The sequence below is a fragment of the Protopterus annectens genome, chromosome 7.part0 (genome assembly GCF_019279795.1).
Source record: "Protopterus annectens isolate FY-2018-M chromosome 7.part0, PAN1.0, whole genome shotgun sequence".
Lineage (NCBI taxonomy): Eukaryota > Metazoa > Chordata > Ceratodontiformes > Protopteridae > Protopterus > Protopterus annectens.
The window spans coordinates 136,850,152-136,867,660 of record NC_056739.1 but is presented as its reverse complement, the minus strand read 5'-3'; the positions used below and the strand labels follow the sequence as shown (position 1 = coordinate 136,867,660).

General features: G+C 36.5%; 1 protein-coding gene across 1 annotated transcript in view; it reads right to left on the bottom strand.

Moving 5' to 3' along the window:
* DEF6 (DEF6 guanine nucleotide exchange factor) overlaps positions 1-17,509 on the bottom strand; it is a 1,409,598-nt gene that overhangs the window by 354,672 nt on the left and 1,037,417 nt on the right. Inside the window, 2 exon segments of the mRNA XM_044076574.1 lie at positions 2,662-2,689; positions 15,493-15,512. Coding sequence (XP_043932509.1) covers positions 2,662-2,689; positions 15,493-15,512 — 48 coding nt within the window.

Sequence of the window (17,509 nt, the reverse complement as noted above, 5' to 3'; positions counted from 1 at the left end):
TTGCCCAGTTGGACATTACCTGGTAAACAAATGTAAATAAATAAAATAACATTTTTGATGCAGAACAGATTAAGGAGGAAATACACAAGTTTGTACAACAAAAAGTGAGCAATCAAGCAGAGTGGGACTCTGCTTCTCTTTCTCTTGATAATAAAGCTCATAGAGACACTTTTCCAGTAAAATATTTTCCAGTGTTCCAAAGGAAAATGCTTCAGAGAGAGAGAGAGAAAGCACAGAAGTCGACTAGAATAGCTTGTACTTGAACTGGAGTCTGGGGTTTGGAGAAGAACATGAATAGGATGAAGACCAGCAACAGTGCATTTGGAGAATAAATGTGAGATTATAAAAAAATCAGTCACATTTGTGAAATATGGCTTTACCGGAAAAAAAGTTGAAAGGTTGGATGTTTGCTGACTTTGTTAAACTTATGGGGAACTGAAAAATATATACCTCACTTCATGTCATTAATGTTTAGAAGGACACAAAAAGGGAAGAAAGTAAATAAGTAAAAAGTTTTGTTCTTAACAGTATTTATATAAAATGTCATGACATAAATTGTGTTGTATAGTAAAGCATTTACAGTTATTGCTGTATGTGATAAAGATAAAGTAAATAAGTACCTTTTTTCGTTTTACTTGTAAGAAATGTAAGTATTACAGTGTGGAAAAAGAGATGATGGGCAAAAGCATGCTTATGTTAATATGCTGTAATCTTGGGTTGTTGAGGTGGGGGATGGAATGTAAAAGTACTCGGATTAGTAATATATGTAGAGTTGACATTTTTTCTCTTACATTTGCATAGGTGAATATCTGGATTAAAACTCTTCGTTTAATCTTGTATATTTTTTGTGAAAGCAATTAAATAAGAGAACAATGAATGTGTTCTTTACCAAGTAAATGTTCACTGTGTGCTAAGAAGTCTGCATTTGAAGGGCAGCCATGCATTTTGTTCTTGTTTCCATGGAGACAAGCTGACTGCAGGTGCAGGCAATAAAAGCCAGAACACTTTTTTTAAGGCTAAATATTAATATTTTCTGAAAGTGTATAAGCTGTTATTCTCATCTGTAAGAGGAATAAATATAAGACAAGAATATACAGCAATTAGTTTAAACAAGCACAGGCTGTAACATCTGTCTGAGCATGGGTAAACTTAATTTTAGGTTAGTTAATGCTTGTGAGTGCAGCTGTCGATTTGCGGCGGTGCTTATCAGGAGGGTTAAACTTCATTATTTGAAGGTGTACATAGTTTTGTGTGTTTGTTTTAAGCTAATATGTTATGGGGTGCACTTTGGGTGTTTTATTTTTTTTTTTATTTGAAGTTTTTATTAAAACAAAAAGTCTTGTAAATGTGACATGGGTTCAAATGAAGATGACAAAAAAACTGTATAAAAGACCAAATTGCCAGACATTAGTGGGTGCATGTAACACAAAAGCTGGTAGTAGACATTTACAGAAGCTGTTAAATATAATAGATAGAAATGATATCTTTTGGTTAGACACCTTTATTGAATTATCACTTGTGACATAGGCAGATTTGCATTTTTGTAAAAGGAATCAAAGCGTATTATCAAGTTCACATTTACAAACATTATACTTCACATATATTGCTATATATCGTATAACATAAGCAGTGTTACATAAAATGTTTAATTCCTGCCCATTTTTTTTTAAACAAGAAACGTCTTTATTAAAACATCACGTATTTCAAAGGCAAACATGCATATATATAAATGAAAACAAACCACACTGAGACAATCCTAGTTACAAGCATTCTACATCACAACCCATACTGAAACACTCCCAGTTGCAAACATTATACACCACTTATAATCTACACAATCATTTTCAGTCAAACATTACATAACTCATTTAAGTCCTGCCTTGTTTTAAGCCTCATTCCTCCCCTGTATGTATCGGTCCCACAATTCCCATTTTTTTTCGTATGTAGTTTGCTGTTACCCTTTTCAAAATATCTCAATTCCAGTTGTTTTATCTGTGTTAGTATATTCACAACTTCAAGTATGCTTGGTTTAGATTTTGATTTCCATTTTCTAATAATTGCTTTTTTGGCAGCCACCATAATTAGACACAGCAAGACCTTACCATGTCTAGGCAGTTCTGATTCTGTATCATAGCTCTGAAAAATCATCACCCTCGTCACACAAATCTGCCCACCCAGCATCTCCAACAGTGCATCCCACAGGGAATCTTTAAGGTCCACCAACTCACTGCACTCCCAGAAATTATGTTCCCAATTACCTCTTTCCCATCACACCTCCAACATTTGCTGCCTACCTGATGAAAATTTTTCTGGAGTCTACTTTGGGTATAAACATATTTTTGTAAACATTTCAAAGCAAAAATCCTAACTTTTCTAGATTTTATTATGTTTAGGAGACATACATATATCCTCTTCTTTTTCTTTTGTGAATTGCTTATCCAATCTCTCTTCCCAATCCTTTCTAATCTCCTCTGATTGCTTATTAAAGGTATGCAATACTTTATATGCTCTACTAATTATTCCTTTTTAAATGATAGCCTCTCGTCTAATTTCTACTAAAAATTCTATCAGTGCTGGTCTTTCATTTTGGACCCCCTATTTCTTTCTGCTTGCCTGTACTCTGATGTCAGTCCTTGATTGGGAAGGCAATTTCTTATCTGCAGTCCAAATAAATTGTCATCTTTCCTTTCTATCATCTTTCCCTCTCTAGTTATTTGCTCCCATACCTTGGTTCCTTTTCCAGTTTTCTTCAAGAAATTCCAGCCCCCTCTTGCCAATTGTCTATATCCCTAACTGCAGTCATCCCTATTGACAGAATCACCTTTCTACATTCCTGTCATTCCTGTGTTGGTTTAGTTCTTAGAATACTTTCTTCTACTTTATGGAAGTACTATTCTGTATGATTATTGTTATTCTCCTTAAAGGTCTGCATCCAAAATCCCAGTCTCTCCTTGTTTCTTGAGCTTTCCCCCTATTTCATCATCATCCGTTTCCACTTTGAATTCTAGTTTTCTGCTTGTGCTATATATAGTAACCTTAACTGTGTAGCTCTGAAATACCACTCAATTCGGGTAATCCCAGTCCACCCAGTTCTTCTGGAAGAATCAGCTTATCTCACTTGATTCTTGCCATCTTCCCCTCCCAGATAAAATCCTTCAGCTCTTTATTAATTGCTATCCACAAATTCTCTCCAGATTGATTAAAAATATGCCGACCTATGTAAAAGACTAACTGGACTAAAAACAGTTTAACTGCTTGTATCTTGCTATCCATTTCCATATAACAAAGCTTCCATTTTCTCAGTTTTTATATTATCTTTTGTTTAATCTCTTCCCACATATCCTTAGCTGCCACACCAGAATAATTTTAATCCATACTCCTAACTACTACATTTTATCATGTCCTCATAAATATGGATATTGCTGAACTAATTCATGTGTGGGTACATAATTTACCACTATTGCCTTTGTTTTAGCTTTATTAATTTTGTATTACAAAAAGATTTGAAACTGTCTCAGAATGTTCCACAGCGCTGTAATGTCTCTTTTTTGGATACAAGATAATATCCTCTGCAAACAGTTAGCTTTTCTTAACAACCATTCCAATTTTATTCTTGAATTTCTGAGTTCCTTATTTTCTTTGCCAGTGGTTCTAAATAAAATGCAAATAAAGGAAAAAGAGGATACCCCTGCCTGGTTCTTCTGCTCAAACACAAATTATCGGAGAGGACCCCGCCTACTTTAATTTTTGCCTCCAATGCCTCATATATCCTCTTATTCAACCTTATTCAGGATATGCAAATGCTTCCATTGTCTTGCTCATAAATTCCCAGCTTACTCTGTCAAATGCTTTCTCTGCATCAAGACCCAGCAACAACAATAGTATTTTCTTGCATTCTTCTTCCCTCCGGATCATCAGTGTTCTGTTAATGTTGTCAGATGTGTGCTTCCTCTTCGCCAGACCACATTGTTCCATATCTTATCAATTTTGGCAGTATATGTGCCTTTCTTTTAGCCATTATAGACATGAACACTTTATAATCATGGTTTAGCATTGAAATGGGCCTGTATGAAGTTGGATCTGATGGATCTTTACCCTCTTTAGGTAGTACAGCTACTACCACTTTCTTCCAGGATGTTGGTACTTCTCCTCTTCTTAAAATACTGTTAAACAAACTTTATAAATCTTTATCAATTTTTCCCTTCCTAGCTTCCAAACTTCCACAGGAGTGTCATTTATTCCTGGGGACTTTCCTGTAGCTTGGTTATATATCACAATTTTTATCTCCTCTCCTCCTCCTATCCTAACCATTAGTAATTGAGCCTCATTGACCCCTAACCTTGATATATTAAATTCTTCCATAAACATTTCCATTTGTATCTTTTCTTGATTTCCACATTTCTCTGCTTTATATAGATTTTCATAGAATTTTTGAAATATTTTGAATACCTCTGCAGGATCGTTATAGGCTCCCTGAGCTTGGCTATAGCCTTTTCTACTTTCTGTTGCCTGAGTCATTGTGCTAAAAGGTTTTGTGCTCTAGTGTTATCAAAAAACAGTTGCTTAACAGCAATCTTTCAAAACTTTTGCATATTATCGAGGTAATTCCTTATTTTCTGTCTAGCATTCTGCAGTTGATCCTCCTCTTGTTCTGTGAGATTACCCCTATTCTGCAATATTTTAGCATTTGTCAGTCCCGCTAAATAATTGTTACTACTTAACCATAACTCCCTTTATTTTGTTTCTACCCTTTTTTAAACTCTATTTTTATTTTATCTCACTCCCTAGCTATATTTTCAGAAGAAATTTCTATCCTCTCAAATAGCTCCTAAATAATCTCCACCTCCCACTCCTTAAACTTCTCTCTTTTCAAGATATAGGTGGAAAGCGCCAGTGCCTCATTTTTATTTCATTACCCTGCATTTTTATTTGTTATTATTGGTGCATGATCTTGAAATAGTTATTGGGTCCATGTTAGGAACTTCAGTTAAATAAACATGTTCCTGAGAAATGTAAATCCTGTCTTACCTAATTCAGGTTTTATGTCTTGGGGAATAATATGTAAATTCACTCTGAACTCCTGTTACTGAATTCACATCTTCCATGCCAAATATTTTCATGCATTTATTCAAAAATCTACCCTCTTTTGTTATACTTTCCCTTCAGGGTGCCCCAGACAGATCATCACTGCTCCATCTCAAATTCCAGTCCCCACCTATAAGTAATATTCCTTGCTTAAAACTGATTTTCTCTCAGAATTTTCTTAAGCTCCATTGTAGCAGTTTTAGGTGGAATATAAATACATGCCAGTTTAATCCTCTTTCCATGCCAGTAGCCCCTTACTACTACAAATCTGCCATTATCTTTCTTATCCTCTATCACTATTGGAGCTCGTCTTGCAATTAATATAAGTACTCCTCTTTTCCTCTGTTCAAGGAATTCTGCTGAATAACAATCCTGAAAATTATCGAATTCACATGTTTTTAGTTCTTTTCAAGTGCATCTCCTGTAGTATAGCTATTCCCACTCTACATGGTTTAATATAGTTCACTATTCTTTCTTTTTTGTATTTATCTGTGAGACCATTAACATTTAAAGACACTAGAGAAAGCATCATTGTATTGAAAAGTTATTTCCACCTTTTATGTATAACACCTTTGTTGTTAAATGTCTAGTTCTGGCATTTGTGTTACATGCATACACTGTTTGCCAGGTTGAACTTTTTATACAGTTGTTTCTTGTCATATCCTTTTGAGTCTGTCACATCTTACAAAACTTTGTTTTATCGAAAGCCATCCAAAAAATACCCCCTAAACCTATTAACGCAATACTAACACACAAAACTATGTATATCTTCAAATATTGAATTGTTACCCCCTAATAGGAACAATTGTCCCAAGCTGACAGTCATACTCACTGACTTGAGTTAACCTAAAAGAAAGGTTATCCATGCTTAAGATCCATGGTGCAGCCTGTGCTTCTACTAAGTGCTAACTGGTTTTGTCTTATCTTTATAGCTCTCCCAGCCGGGAAACACTTGAATGCTTTCAGAGAACATTATCTCCTAGCCAGTTTCTCTTTTCTTTTTTTCCCCCTAGCCAATCACTCTCCACCAGACTGTAACCAATTTATCATCATCAGTTTGTCTCCATGGAGACATGAGAACCAGACAGTTGATTTCTCTTTATAAAATTGTTTCCCTGGAGACATGAGGACCAGATACAGAATAGATACTAATCATACATTAATTTGCTAGAAAAAAGCCTCAAAATATTCAATATTCTTTTTCATTTACTTGTTTTCTCTTAAAACTTATTACTAAGTCAATCTAAGGTGCTTATTCCAGTCTTTTCCCCGTGAAGAGTGAGAAAAAGCACATTGTTTTCTTTTGTCATGCTGTTTTAACCAGGCTTCTTTTTTACTTTGCAGTGCCTACATTTCTTAAAGCTGAACAAGAAGAAAGAGAGAAGGGAGAAAGAAAAAAAAACACCACCACCTGTTTACAGTGACTGTTGCACTTAAAAATAACTGAGAAAACTTTATAGCATGCAAAAAAACCATACACTACGAAAACAGTACTGTTAAGGAGAAAAATTCTTTACTTACAATTAACTTTCTCCCTTGTCTTCCCCTCCTCAAAGCATTTTCTGAACATCAGTGACATGAAGTAGGGCATATGCTTTAGAGTACCCTAAAAGTCCAACAAATTCTGAAAAGTCAATATTTCCAGATTTTTCTTCCTCCGTCTTATTTCACAAATATAATTATTGCATTGTAATACCACATTGTTACTGGTTTTATTACTGTTCATCACATCTCCTAAGTCATGTCTCTGCTTCATTTCCAGCATACTCTCAGTTCCTCGAGTCAACTCTTGTGCCTCCTTCCTTCTCACCAACATTTTTCTTTGAAACATTGGAAAGGTTTCACAGGTACAGTCTCTCTCTGATCTTTATTTACCAGAAGAACAAGAATCAGAATCTCCTTCTGTTTCACAGCTCACTTTTTGTTGGACAAATTTTTGTATTTCCTCCTTAGCATGTATTTCATAAAAAAATGATTTTGTCCCTCCAGGGAAGAATACCTTAAAGACAATAATAATGGCAACACGTAAAGGCACAAAGAACTCAGAAGAAGTAAGGTTAGCGTAGTTTCTTTTAATGTCTACTTTTGTAAAACTTCATCAGAACACATACAAAACTAAGTTAAAACAGTTTCATAATAATATATTCAAGAGTTTAACAATCAATAATAAGCCTCCAGTTTTAATTGATTCAATTAAAACAAATACATTCCACCTTGAATTAATAGTTGTATAATCCTTTAATTTTCTCTCTTTCAGCAAACACCTAATATTAATGTGTGTATTCAAACCAAGTAAGTCATCAGCCTTTAACTTTATTTTGCCAATGAGCCTCTCTTCTCTACCTGTTTTTTTTTTTTTAAATCACCCCTCCTATCCAGGTAGACTTGTTCCAAGACTGCAAAGTAAAACTTTTTATATTTTTCACTCACCATGGTGTGCTGAAACAATGCATTGTTGTTATCTTTAGTTTTAATCGTATGTCGATGAGGCAGATGTCCAGAATGGAATTTCTAACCAAAACCATGGTAAACAATTTGTCTTGGTGTGAATTTGATATGTCAGTAGATACTGTAGGAATTTGACATTTAATAGAAAAAAAATGGAAAATTATTAGTGGGAGTAAAGATTTAGTTGAGATTTTGGGTTAGCGTCCATTGTTTGTGTATAAAAAGATGTTTTAACACTTGTTAGGGAAAGATGACACCAAGGTAATACCGTCTGGTACAGACAAAGGTAGGGGGACTTACAAAGGTTCTGATTGTTCTATTTGTAGATTTATTTATGATGGTCCCTCTTTAGTAGTGCCATATTTAGCCTTTACAGTTAAACCCAATGGAAGGTTTTATTGTTGATCCGAGGGAGTAGTTTACATTGAGATTTGTTCGGGATGTGATTGTTTTTATATGGGTATGGATGACTAGGTGTCTTTGTGACAGGATAAAAAGGCCATTTATATGCAGTTAAGACTAAGGATAACAACGATGCATTGTTTAAGCACACCACGTTGTGTGGAAAATATAAAAAGTTTTACATTGCAGTCTTGTAACATGTCTACCCGGACAAGAGGGAGGGTGATTTTAAAAACAAGACAGAGAAAAGAGACATTCATTGGCAAATAAAATTAAAGGCTGATGCTTTACCTGGTTTGAATGAACATATTAATATTGTGTTTTTTGAAAGACAGGAAATTAAAGGGTTATACAACTACTAATTAATTGAAGGTGGAGTGTATTTGTTTTAATGGAGTCAATTAAAACTGGAGCTTTTTATTGGTTGTTAAAAAAAACTCTTGATATACAATAAATTTTGATACCTTTAAGACAGCTGGGTACAGCAGTTTGAATCTCACACTTGCGTCTTGGCATTCCCTGAATAGTGGAACAGATTTACTCCTCTTCTGTCTTTCTTCACAAAGACTCTGCTGTCTCTCACTTTTAGTACTTTGTCCTTCTGCCACAGTTTTGTCAGAATCAATTCCTTCTGCTGGTAGGATTGCATCTTTACTATTAAAGGTCTAGGTTGTTTTCTCATAGCCAGGTTTGGAGCATGCACACAATGTGCCCTTTCAACTAACAACTTCTGCTGTGGAATCCCTGTCCAGCTGATTATTTGTGCTTTCATAAAATTAGTCTGTTCCTTCCAGCTTCTCTGGTATAGCTGAAAATCTCAGGTTTTCCCTACATGCTGTGTCCTCTAATGCCATTATTTTTGAAACATCTCTCCCTGAGCAGTCTTCTATTCAGCCAGCATTTTCTTTGTTTTAGTCTCCGATTTGAATATCTGTTTAAAGCTTCTTCCATTTTTGCCAGCCTTTTGTTGTTTATGTTGATATACTCCATCAATGTTTTGTTTGTTTTAACCAGGTCTTTGGGCAGTTGTCTTGTATCTTCCTGTAGGTTACTGGAAGTCATGTCTGGAGGTTGCATTTCTTTTTGCTGAACAACTGCAGATCTTTCCCTGGTGAGTGTTTCTTCCAAACTTTTTTTGTAGCTAATTTTTTTCCAGGTCCTCTGCATTTCTTTTTTCCTGGCATCCAGGCAGTACACTTACTAGCCAGTTACTGTAATTTAGCCTTAAACACAAAAGTGTACTGCCTTTTCTGCTGAGTTTCTGATTTTACACTGGGAGAACCAGAATTAAGCTGTTACTCAGTATGCAGCCATCTTGGAAGTCTGGAATAATAACTTCTTACCATAATGGCTACACTAGTCATATTATTTTAGAACCTGAATGGCCCCACAGGTTTAGACAAAAAAGTAAGAGTATTGATTTATGTTAAGAAACGCAGATTGCAAATAGCAATGCTACTGGAGACACATTTAGAAAGAAGTGAGCATGTGAATTTTATAAAGAAAGGATTTTCAAGATGAATATTCAGCAGAAGAACTCCAGTAGAGATAGAAAGGGGGGAGATAATGGTAGATTTGTAGTAGTAAGGGGTACTGGCAAGGGAGGATTACACTGGCATGCATCAGTATTCCACCTAAAACTACTGTTATGGAGCTAAAATTTTGTGAGAAATCCGCTTTCAGCAGGGAATATTACTTGTAGGTGGGATGTGAATTTGACTGGCAACAGTGAGGATGTATCTGGCGGATATAGAAGGGAAAATATGACAAAAGAAGGTAGCTGTCTGAAGGAAGTTTTAAAAATATTTGGTATGGCAGACATAAATTCAGTAGTAGGAACTTTAATCGAATTTACATATTACTCCCCAAGGTACAATAACTGGGCGAGAGTAGACATAAATTTCACAGGACATGTGCATTTAATAAGTATTTCACATCATACACCAATAACAGCTAAGGTAAAAATGCAGGGAAATTAAGCAAAAATTAGGCATTGGCACTGCTCCACCTGCCTGTTGAACAGAGAGAAATTTAAGGAATTGATAGTGGAAATTATCTGAGAGTATTTAAGGAAGATGGAAATTTCTTCAGAAGTTATATTTAATGAGTGGGATAAAATAAAAATGGAATTTAAAATACTGTAGAGAAAAAATAGAGATATGGTTAAGAAGTAACAGGAATTATTTAGAGGGGATGACAAAGGTTAAAGTATGGCAGAACAAGAGGAATCTCACAGAACAAAGAGGTGCAGCTACAGAGTGCTAAAGAGAAAATAAGGGAGTATCTGCGTAATATGCATGAGTTTAGAAAGATTGCTATTAAGCAACTGGTTTTTGCTAATAACATCAGAGCACAAAAACTTTTAGCACAACATTTTAGGCAATAGAATGTAGAATGGATTGTTGCCAAAGTTAGGGAGCCTGTAGCAAGAAAAATAACCAGAGATCTTGTAACGGTATTAAAGATATTTTGGAATTTTTTTGAAAATGTGTATAAAGCAAAGAAATGTGGAAATCAAGAAAGAGCACAGATGTAAATATTTATTGGAGACTTAAGTATGCCGAGGTTAGAGGTAGATAAGGCTCAACAATTAGTTAAGACACGATGAGCTAAAAATGGTTACATGCAAATCAGTCTGCTGGCAAGTCTTCAGGAATAGATGGTATTCCTGTGGAAATTTGGAAATTAGGAGGGAGGAAAGTGATAAGTATCTCAAAGGTTTTGTTTGAGTATTTTAAAAGGAGGGGAAGCACCAACATACTGGAAGCAAGCTGTGGTGGCTGGATTACTGAAAGACTGTAAAGCCCCATCAGGCCCAGCTTCATATTGGTCCATTTCATTTTTAAACCATGATTTTTAAAAACATGTCAGCGGTATTGCAAACATTGAAAAATGTGGATCAGTGTGGCTTTGTGTAGGGGAGGCAAACATTTGACAACATTACTAGAACAATGATGATCTAGAGGGAAGTAGAGTCTAAGAAAGTAGTGGTTCTTTATGCAGAGAAAGCATTTGACAGTGTAAACTGTGATTTTATGAGTTGGGAAGTGGAAGCATTTGAATTCCCTAATACAATAAGATATATGATGAATCGGAGGCAACACTTAAAGTAGGAGAGTTCCTCTTTGACAACTTTCATCTGAACAGATGAACAAGGCAAGGGTGTCCTCTTTCCCCTGTATTTGCTTTATATTTAGAGCCATTGGCAAAGAAAATAGGGAACTCAGAAATTCAGTGATGTAATTTGTATATTAATCAAGAAAACTTGGCTTTATTTGCAGATAGTGTTTTGGACTTGATAAAACCAGAAAAGGACATCTCAGTGTTGTGAAAGATCTTAAACAGTCTGAAGTCTTTTCAGGATACAAACTTAATGAAGATAAAACAAAGGCTATAACTGTAAACTGTGTACCCACACATGAATTTATCTAGCAATACTCCTATTTGTAGGGACATAATACAGTAAGATGTGTAGGAAAAGACTAAACAACAGATAATACAAAGAGTGAGAAACTGGAAGCTGCTGTTAATGGATAGCAAGGTACAAGCAGTGAAAAATGTTTTTAATCTCTCGTGGTTTTATACTGGCCAGGCATACATCAACCAAAGCAGAAGTTATGGACCATAATTAATAGAGTTGAAGGACTTTATCTGGGAGGGGAAGAGGGCAAGGGTCGAGTGGGATAAGTTGATCCTTCCAAATGAACAAGGTGTTTAGGATTACCTGATTTGAATGAATATTTTAGAGCTACACAGTTAAGGCTCATATATATATATATATATATATATATATATATATATATATATATATATATATATATAACACAAGCAGAAAGCTACAGTTCAACATGGAACGGGATGATGATGAAATGGGGGGGGGGGGTGATACCACATCATATCTCCCCTGAAAGTAGGATGCACCTGGGGGGACCACCTGGTTAATAAAAGTAAATAGTACAAAAAATAATTAAATAAAATTTGATGGTGATGACAATGATATTAATAAACATTTAAATTGGAAGGGGATGATGATGACAAGGAAGCAGGAGAAACATTCAAGAAAGAAGTAGAGTGGGATTTGGAATGCAGATCCTTAGAGAGTAACAGCCATACAGAATATTATATTTATAAAGTAGCAGAAAGTATACCAAGAACTAAACCAACATGAGAATGGAGAAAGGAGATTTTGCCAATTTGCTCATGAGGATGACTGCAGTTAGGGGTGCAGCAAATAGGCAAGAGGGGGCTGGAATTTACTGGTGAAAACTGGCAAACAAACCAAGGTATTAGGAGCAAATAACTAGAGATGGAAGGGTAAAAGAAAGGAAAGAGGTCAAGAAGACATTTGGACTTCAGGATAGAGACTGCCTTAACTGTCAGGGACTGATGTCAGAGTATAGGCAGAGAGAAAGGGATAGGGGAATCCAAAGTAAAAGACCTCTCTTGCAGAGTTTTAAGTTGAATCTGGAACAGAAGCTGCTGTTAAACAAGGGTTAATTAGTAGTGCATATAAAATATTACATGATAACTATAGGAATTAATCAGACAAAGTTAAAAAAGATTAGGAAAAGATTGGATAAGCAATTCACAAGGAAAAAAGGGAGGACATATGTATGGCTCCCAAGTATGCAACAAAGTGTAGAAGATTAAGGATCTTTGCTTGGAAGTGTTTGCTTAGGTATTTTATACCCCAAGCAGACCCCAAAGAAGTTTTCCTCATATAGATGGCAAATGTCAGGGGTGTGATGCGAAAGAAGAGGTAACTGGGAACGTATGATTTTGTAGTGTATTAAGTTGGCACACTTCAAAAATTCCCTACAGCGTATTCTGTCAGAAATATTGGGTGAGCAAATGGGTTTAACTAATGAAATTATTTTTTGAGCTAGGATACAGGATCTGTGTTGCCTAGACATGGTAAGGCCTTGCTAAGTTTATTTCTGGTGGCTGTCAAAAAAAGCAGTTACTGAAAATGGAAATCAAAGTCTAAACCAAATGTATTTGAAGAACTGCATATTATAACAGATAAAATAACTGAAAGTGGGATCTTTAGAAAAGGCTAGGAGCAGATTGCATAGAAAAATGGAAATTGTGAGAACAATACATGTAGAATAATGTTTTGGAGGAGGAGTGAGGTTTAAGGGAAGGAAGGAGTTGAGAAATTTATTTAGTGTTGGGTTGGTGATAGCTGTGCAAAAAAGTGTGATATATAATGTTTGTAACTGTGAACATGTTAATATGGTTTGTTTTCTTTTATATAAATGCATATTTGCCTGTTTGAGTGATAATTTAGCTGTTAAAAATCATTCTCAGGAAACAGTGGAGGAGAAGAGAGGTAGGTAAGGTAAAATTATGCAACCATTTAATGGCTTCTTCTGGAAAGGATAAATCGTACTGTTGTCAAGTAATAGAGAAAGACTAACCCAGTGAAATGCTCACCTAAGGTCAATAAAAAGTCTTTCTGCCTAAAGTCCACTATCCATGTCTGAATTATTGTAGTTTGCAATTTAAAATAAGGCTGTAAAAAGCATATAATCCAGTTCAAAACTCATGTTTGGAGTTACTATATAGCAGCCACAAATATGAGTAGGCTTGCTTTAAACCAGCTTTTCAAGAACCCTAGGGAATAATGGAACACCTGGAATGGGACAGTAGTGTTCAGGTGATGAGGAAGAGCTGGCTTTAAGAGCAGGGTCAATTTTGGAAATTTTCCAGTGATTGGGTTACGGCTTTTGTGGTAAGAGAGAGGTTAGATAAGTGAGGAGATAAGGAAATGTAAGTGGTTGCCTTTTCAGGAATTTGGGATGAAGGTTACATTTACTGTAAAGGGGTGGAATCCTTTACTTTTACTAGATAATTTACTCCCCCAGATGAAATAGTTTTGAAGTAAAATATAGGAATTTTTAGTAGGCTAATGCCAGGTGACTAAATGTTATGGAGGTGTGCAGGAAGGGGTGGAGGCTTGGACAAATTAGTAGTAAATTAATCTTTAAGCAGGTTGGCTTAGTCAGGTAGAGATATAGAGTAAGTGTATATAGGGGGTTATGCCCAAAGCTACTGTTTTCGTCTAATATTCACTATATTTAGGCCATTATAACTTTGGACAAAATATCTTTTTGTCAAAGATATGAGATTATATGTCTGCATATTTATAGTATTTTAACAGTACCTCAAAGTTAAGTACTTCTTGTCAGTGAATGAGTTTGTCTTCCCAGAGTTTCCATGCAGAACCCCTTTGCTGAAGTAGTTGCTGAGGTAAGCCAAGAAGTGTCACTTGTGCATTTCTGTTGTTTGATAGGGTACCTATTGCTTTGAATAGGGAGCAGCATAGAATTTAAGTAGACATTCAACATTCATCGTAGATTATCCAGACCTTCCGAGCTTCTGGGGGCACAATGGCCCCACACTCCAAGCTGTACAAGTGGATTTTGACACAAGTGTATAGTAGTGGCCTATGTCCTGAACATCACCTAATCTAAAAACATCCCTTATAAGGGATCTACTTCACTTACCCGAATGGCCACATCCCCGACTTTCACTTTGCTGAGACGAAAGAACCGACAAACTGGAAGACCGGCATCCGGAACACCAACATTTGACTTGAGGTAAAGTAACTGCTTGGCCATCCTGAAAAAAAAATGACTAACAAAAGTAAACCCACCCCCTAACTAAATGTACCAACCCTGAGATCGCACTACTGTGGGGGTACGGGGCAAAATTCAGCAGGATGGCCGAGAGGTTACTTGCCTCGAGTGAATGTCAGTGTTCCGGATGTCAGTTTTCTGGTTTGTTGGTCCTTTCAAGTCAGTGATGTGGCCGTTCGGGTAAGTGAAGTAGGCCCCTTATAAGAGGTGTGCACAGAAGGTCACTGTAGTTTCTGTTGGGAAGGTTTGAGACAATACGCTTATTTCTTTAATTTTCTTCTCAAACCAAACTGTGTGCACAGGTCAGTATAGTTTGTTGGGGTGTGAACAGTGTGGTCATTATTCCTTTAAGTTCCCTCACAAACGTCAGTGATATGGACAGAGGGTCACCGTCGTTTGTATAGGAGCAGTGTGTGCAGTCTGGAATTAACACGTTGCTAACGTTGTGATCATTTTTTCACTTTCTACACCGACACCATATCTGTATACAAGTGGTTATCCTTTGTGGGAGTATAAGTAGGCACGCTGCTTTTGTTATGTTTGTCTTTTTTTTCCAGTTTCATTCGTGTCTGACAGAGAGGAACAAAGACTGTGGCTGTCTTTGGGGGGTAGGGGTAAGGAGGCATGCTCTATATATGTATGACAATAACAATTTGAAATCTGAATGACTTTGGACATGTGTGCCTTCACTTTCATCCCAGTCTAACACCAGAGGGGGGGGCACACAGAAGGTGACTGTTTTTATTTATTTATTTTTGGGGAGAGGAGGGTAGAGAGACAGGTTACTATTCTTATATGTGAGTTATGTATCCTTACAAACATTTGTCTTCTCAGTTTATTGTGAACTGTTAATTTGTTAGTCTGGAGCATTAAGCCATGGACACAATTTATTTATTTTTGGGGGGAATAAAAAGACTCTTTTCTTGCATTTTGCCACTGTTCCATCAAAACATTGGGGAAAAAAAGCTCTAAAATGCAGCTCAAAACATCTAGAACTCCTATGGCTTTTGGTCCCCTAGTGGCCACCTGATGCGCCACTTAATGCAGTGATTTCCTCTAAGTGCAGTCTTGGTCACTTCAGATCTTTTGAAAGCTGCAGGAAAAAGCATGGTTCAAAAGTAACACTGACATGCTTTCCTTGAAGCATGGTTCAAAAGTAACACTGACATGCTTTCCTTGAAGCATGGTTCAAAAGTAACACTGACATGCTTTCCTTGAGGCATGGTTCAAAAGTAACACTGACATGCTTTCCTTGAAGCATGGTTCAAAAGTAACACTGACATGCTTTCCTTGAAGCATGGTTCAAAAGTAACACTGACATGCTTTCCTTGAAGCATGGTTCAAAAGTAACACTGACATGCTTTCCTTGAGGCATGGTTCAAAAGTAACACTGACATGCTTTCCTTGAAGCATGGTTCAAAGTAACACTGACATGCTTTCCTTGAAGCATGGTTCAAAAGTAACACTGACATGCTTTCCTTGAAGCATGGTTCAAAAGTAACACTGACATGCTTTCCTTGAAGCATGGTTCAAAGTAACACTGACATGCTTTCCTTGAAGCATGGTTCAAAAGTAACACTGACATGCTTTCCTTGAAGCATGGTTCAAAGTAACACTGACATGCTTTCCTTGAAGCATGGTTCGTGTAACACTGACATGCTTTCCTTGAAGCATGGTTCAAAGTAACACTGACATGCTTTCCTTGAAGCATGGTTCAAAAGTAACACTGACATGCTTTCCTTGAAGCATGGTTCAAAAGTAACACTGACATGCTTTCCTTGAAGCATGGTTCAAAAGTAACACTGACATGCTTTCCTTGAAGCATGGTTCAAAAGTAACACTGACATGCTTTCCTTGAAGCATGGTTCAAAAGTAACACTGACATGCTTTCCTTGAAGCATGGTTCAAAGTAACACTGACATGCTTTCCTTGAAGCATGGTTCAAAAGTAACACTGACATGCTTTCCTTGAAGCATGGTTCAAAAGTAACACTGACATGCTTTCCTTGAAGCATGGTTCAAAAGTAACACTGACATGCTTTCCTTGAAGCATGGTTCAAAAGTAACACTGACATGCTTTCCTTGAAGCATGGTTCAAAAGTAACACTGACATGCTTTCCTTGAAGCATGGTTCAAAAGTAACACTGACATGCTTTCCTTGAAGCATGGTTCAAGTAACACTGACATGCTTTCCTTGAAGCATGGTTCAAAAGTAACACTGACATGCTTTCCTTGAAGCATGGTTCAAAAGTAACACTGACATGCTTTCCTTGAAGCATGGTTCAAAAGTAACACTGACATGCTTTCCTTGAAGCATGGTTCAAAATAACACTGACATGCTTTCCTTGAAGCATGGTTCAAAAGTAACACTGACATGCTTTCCTTGAAGCATGGTTCAAAAGTAACACTGACATGCTTTCCTTGAAGCATGGTTCAAAAGTAACACTGACATGCTTTCCTTGAAGCATGGTTCAAAAGTAACACTGACATGCTTTCCTTGAAGCATGGTTCAAAAGTAACACTGACATGCTTTCCTTGAAGCATGGTTCAAAAGTAACACTGACATGCTTTCCTTGAAGCATGGTTCAAAAAGTAACACTGACATGCTTTCCTTGAAGCATGGTTCAAGTAACACTGACATGCTTTCCTTGAAGCATGGTTCAAAAGTAACACTGACATGCTTTCCTTGAAGCATGGTTCAAAAGTAACACTGACATGCTTTCCTTGAAGCATGGTTCAAAAGTAACACTGACATGCTTTCCTTGAAGCATGGTTCAAAATAACACTGACATGCTTTCCTTGAAGCATGGTTCAAAAGTAACACCGACATGCTTTCCTTGAAGCATGGTTCAAAAGTAACACCGACATGCTTTCCTTGAAGCATGGTTCAAAAGTAACACCGACATGCTTTCCTTGAAGCATGGTTCAAAAGTA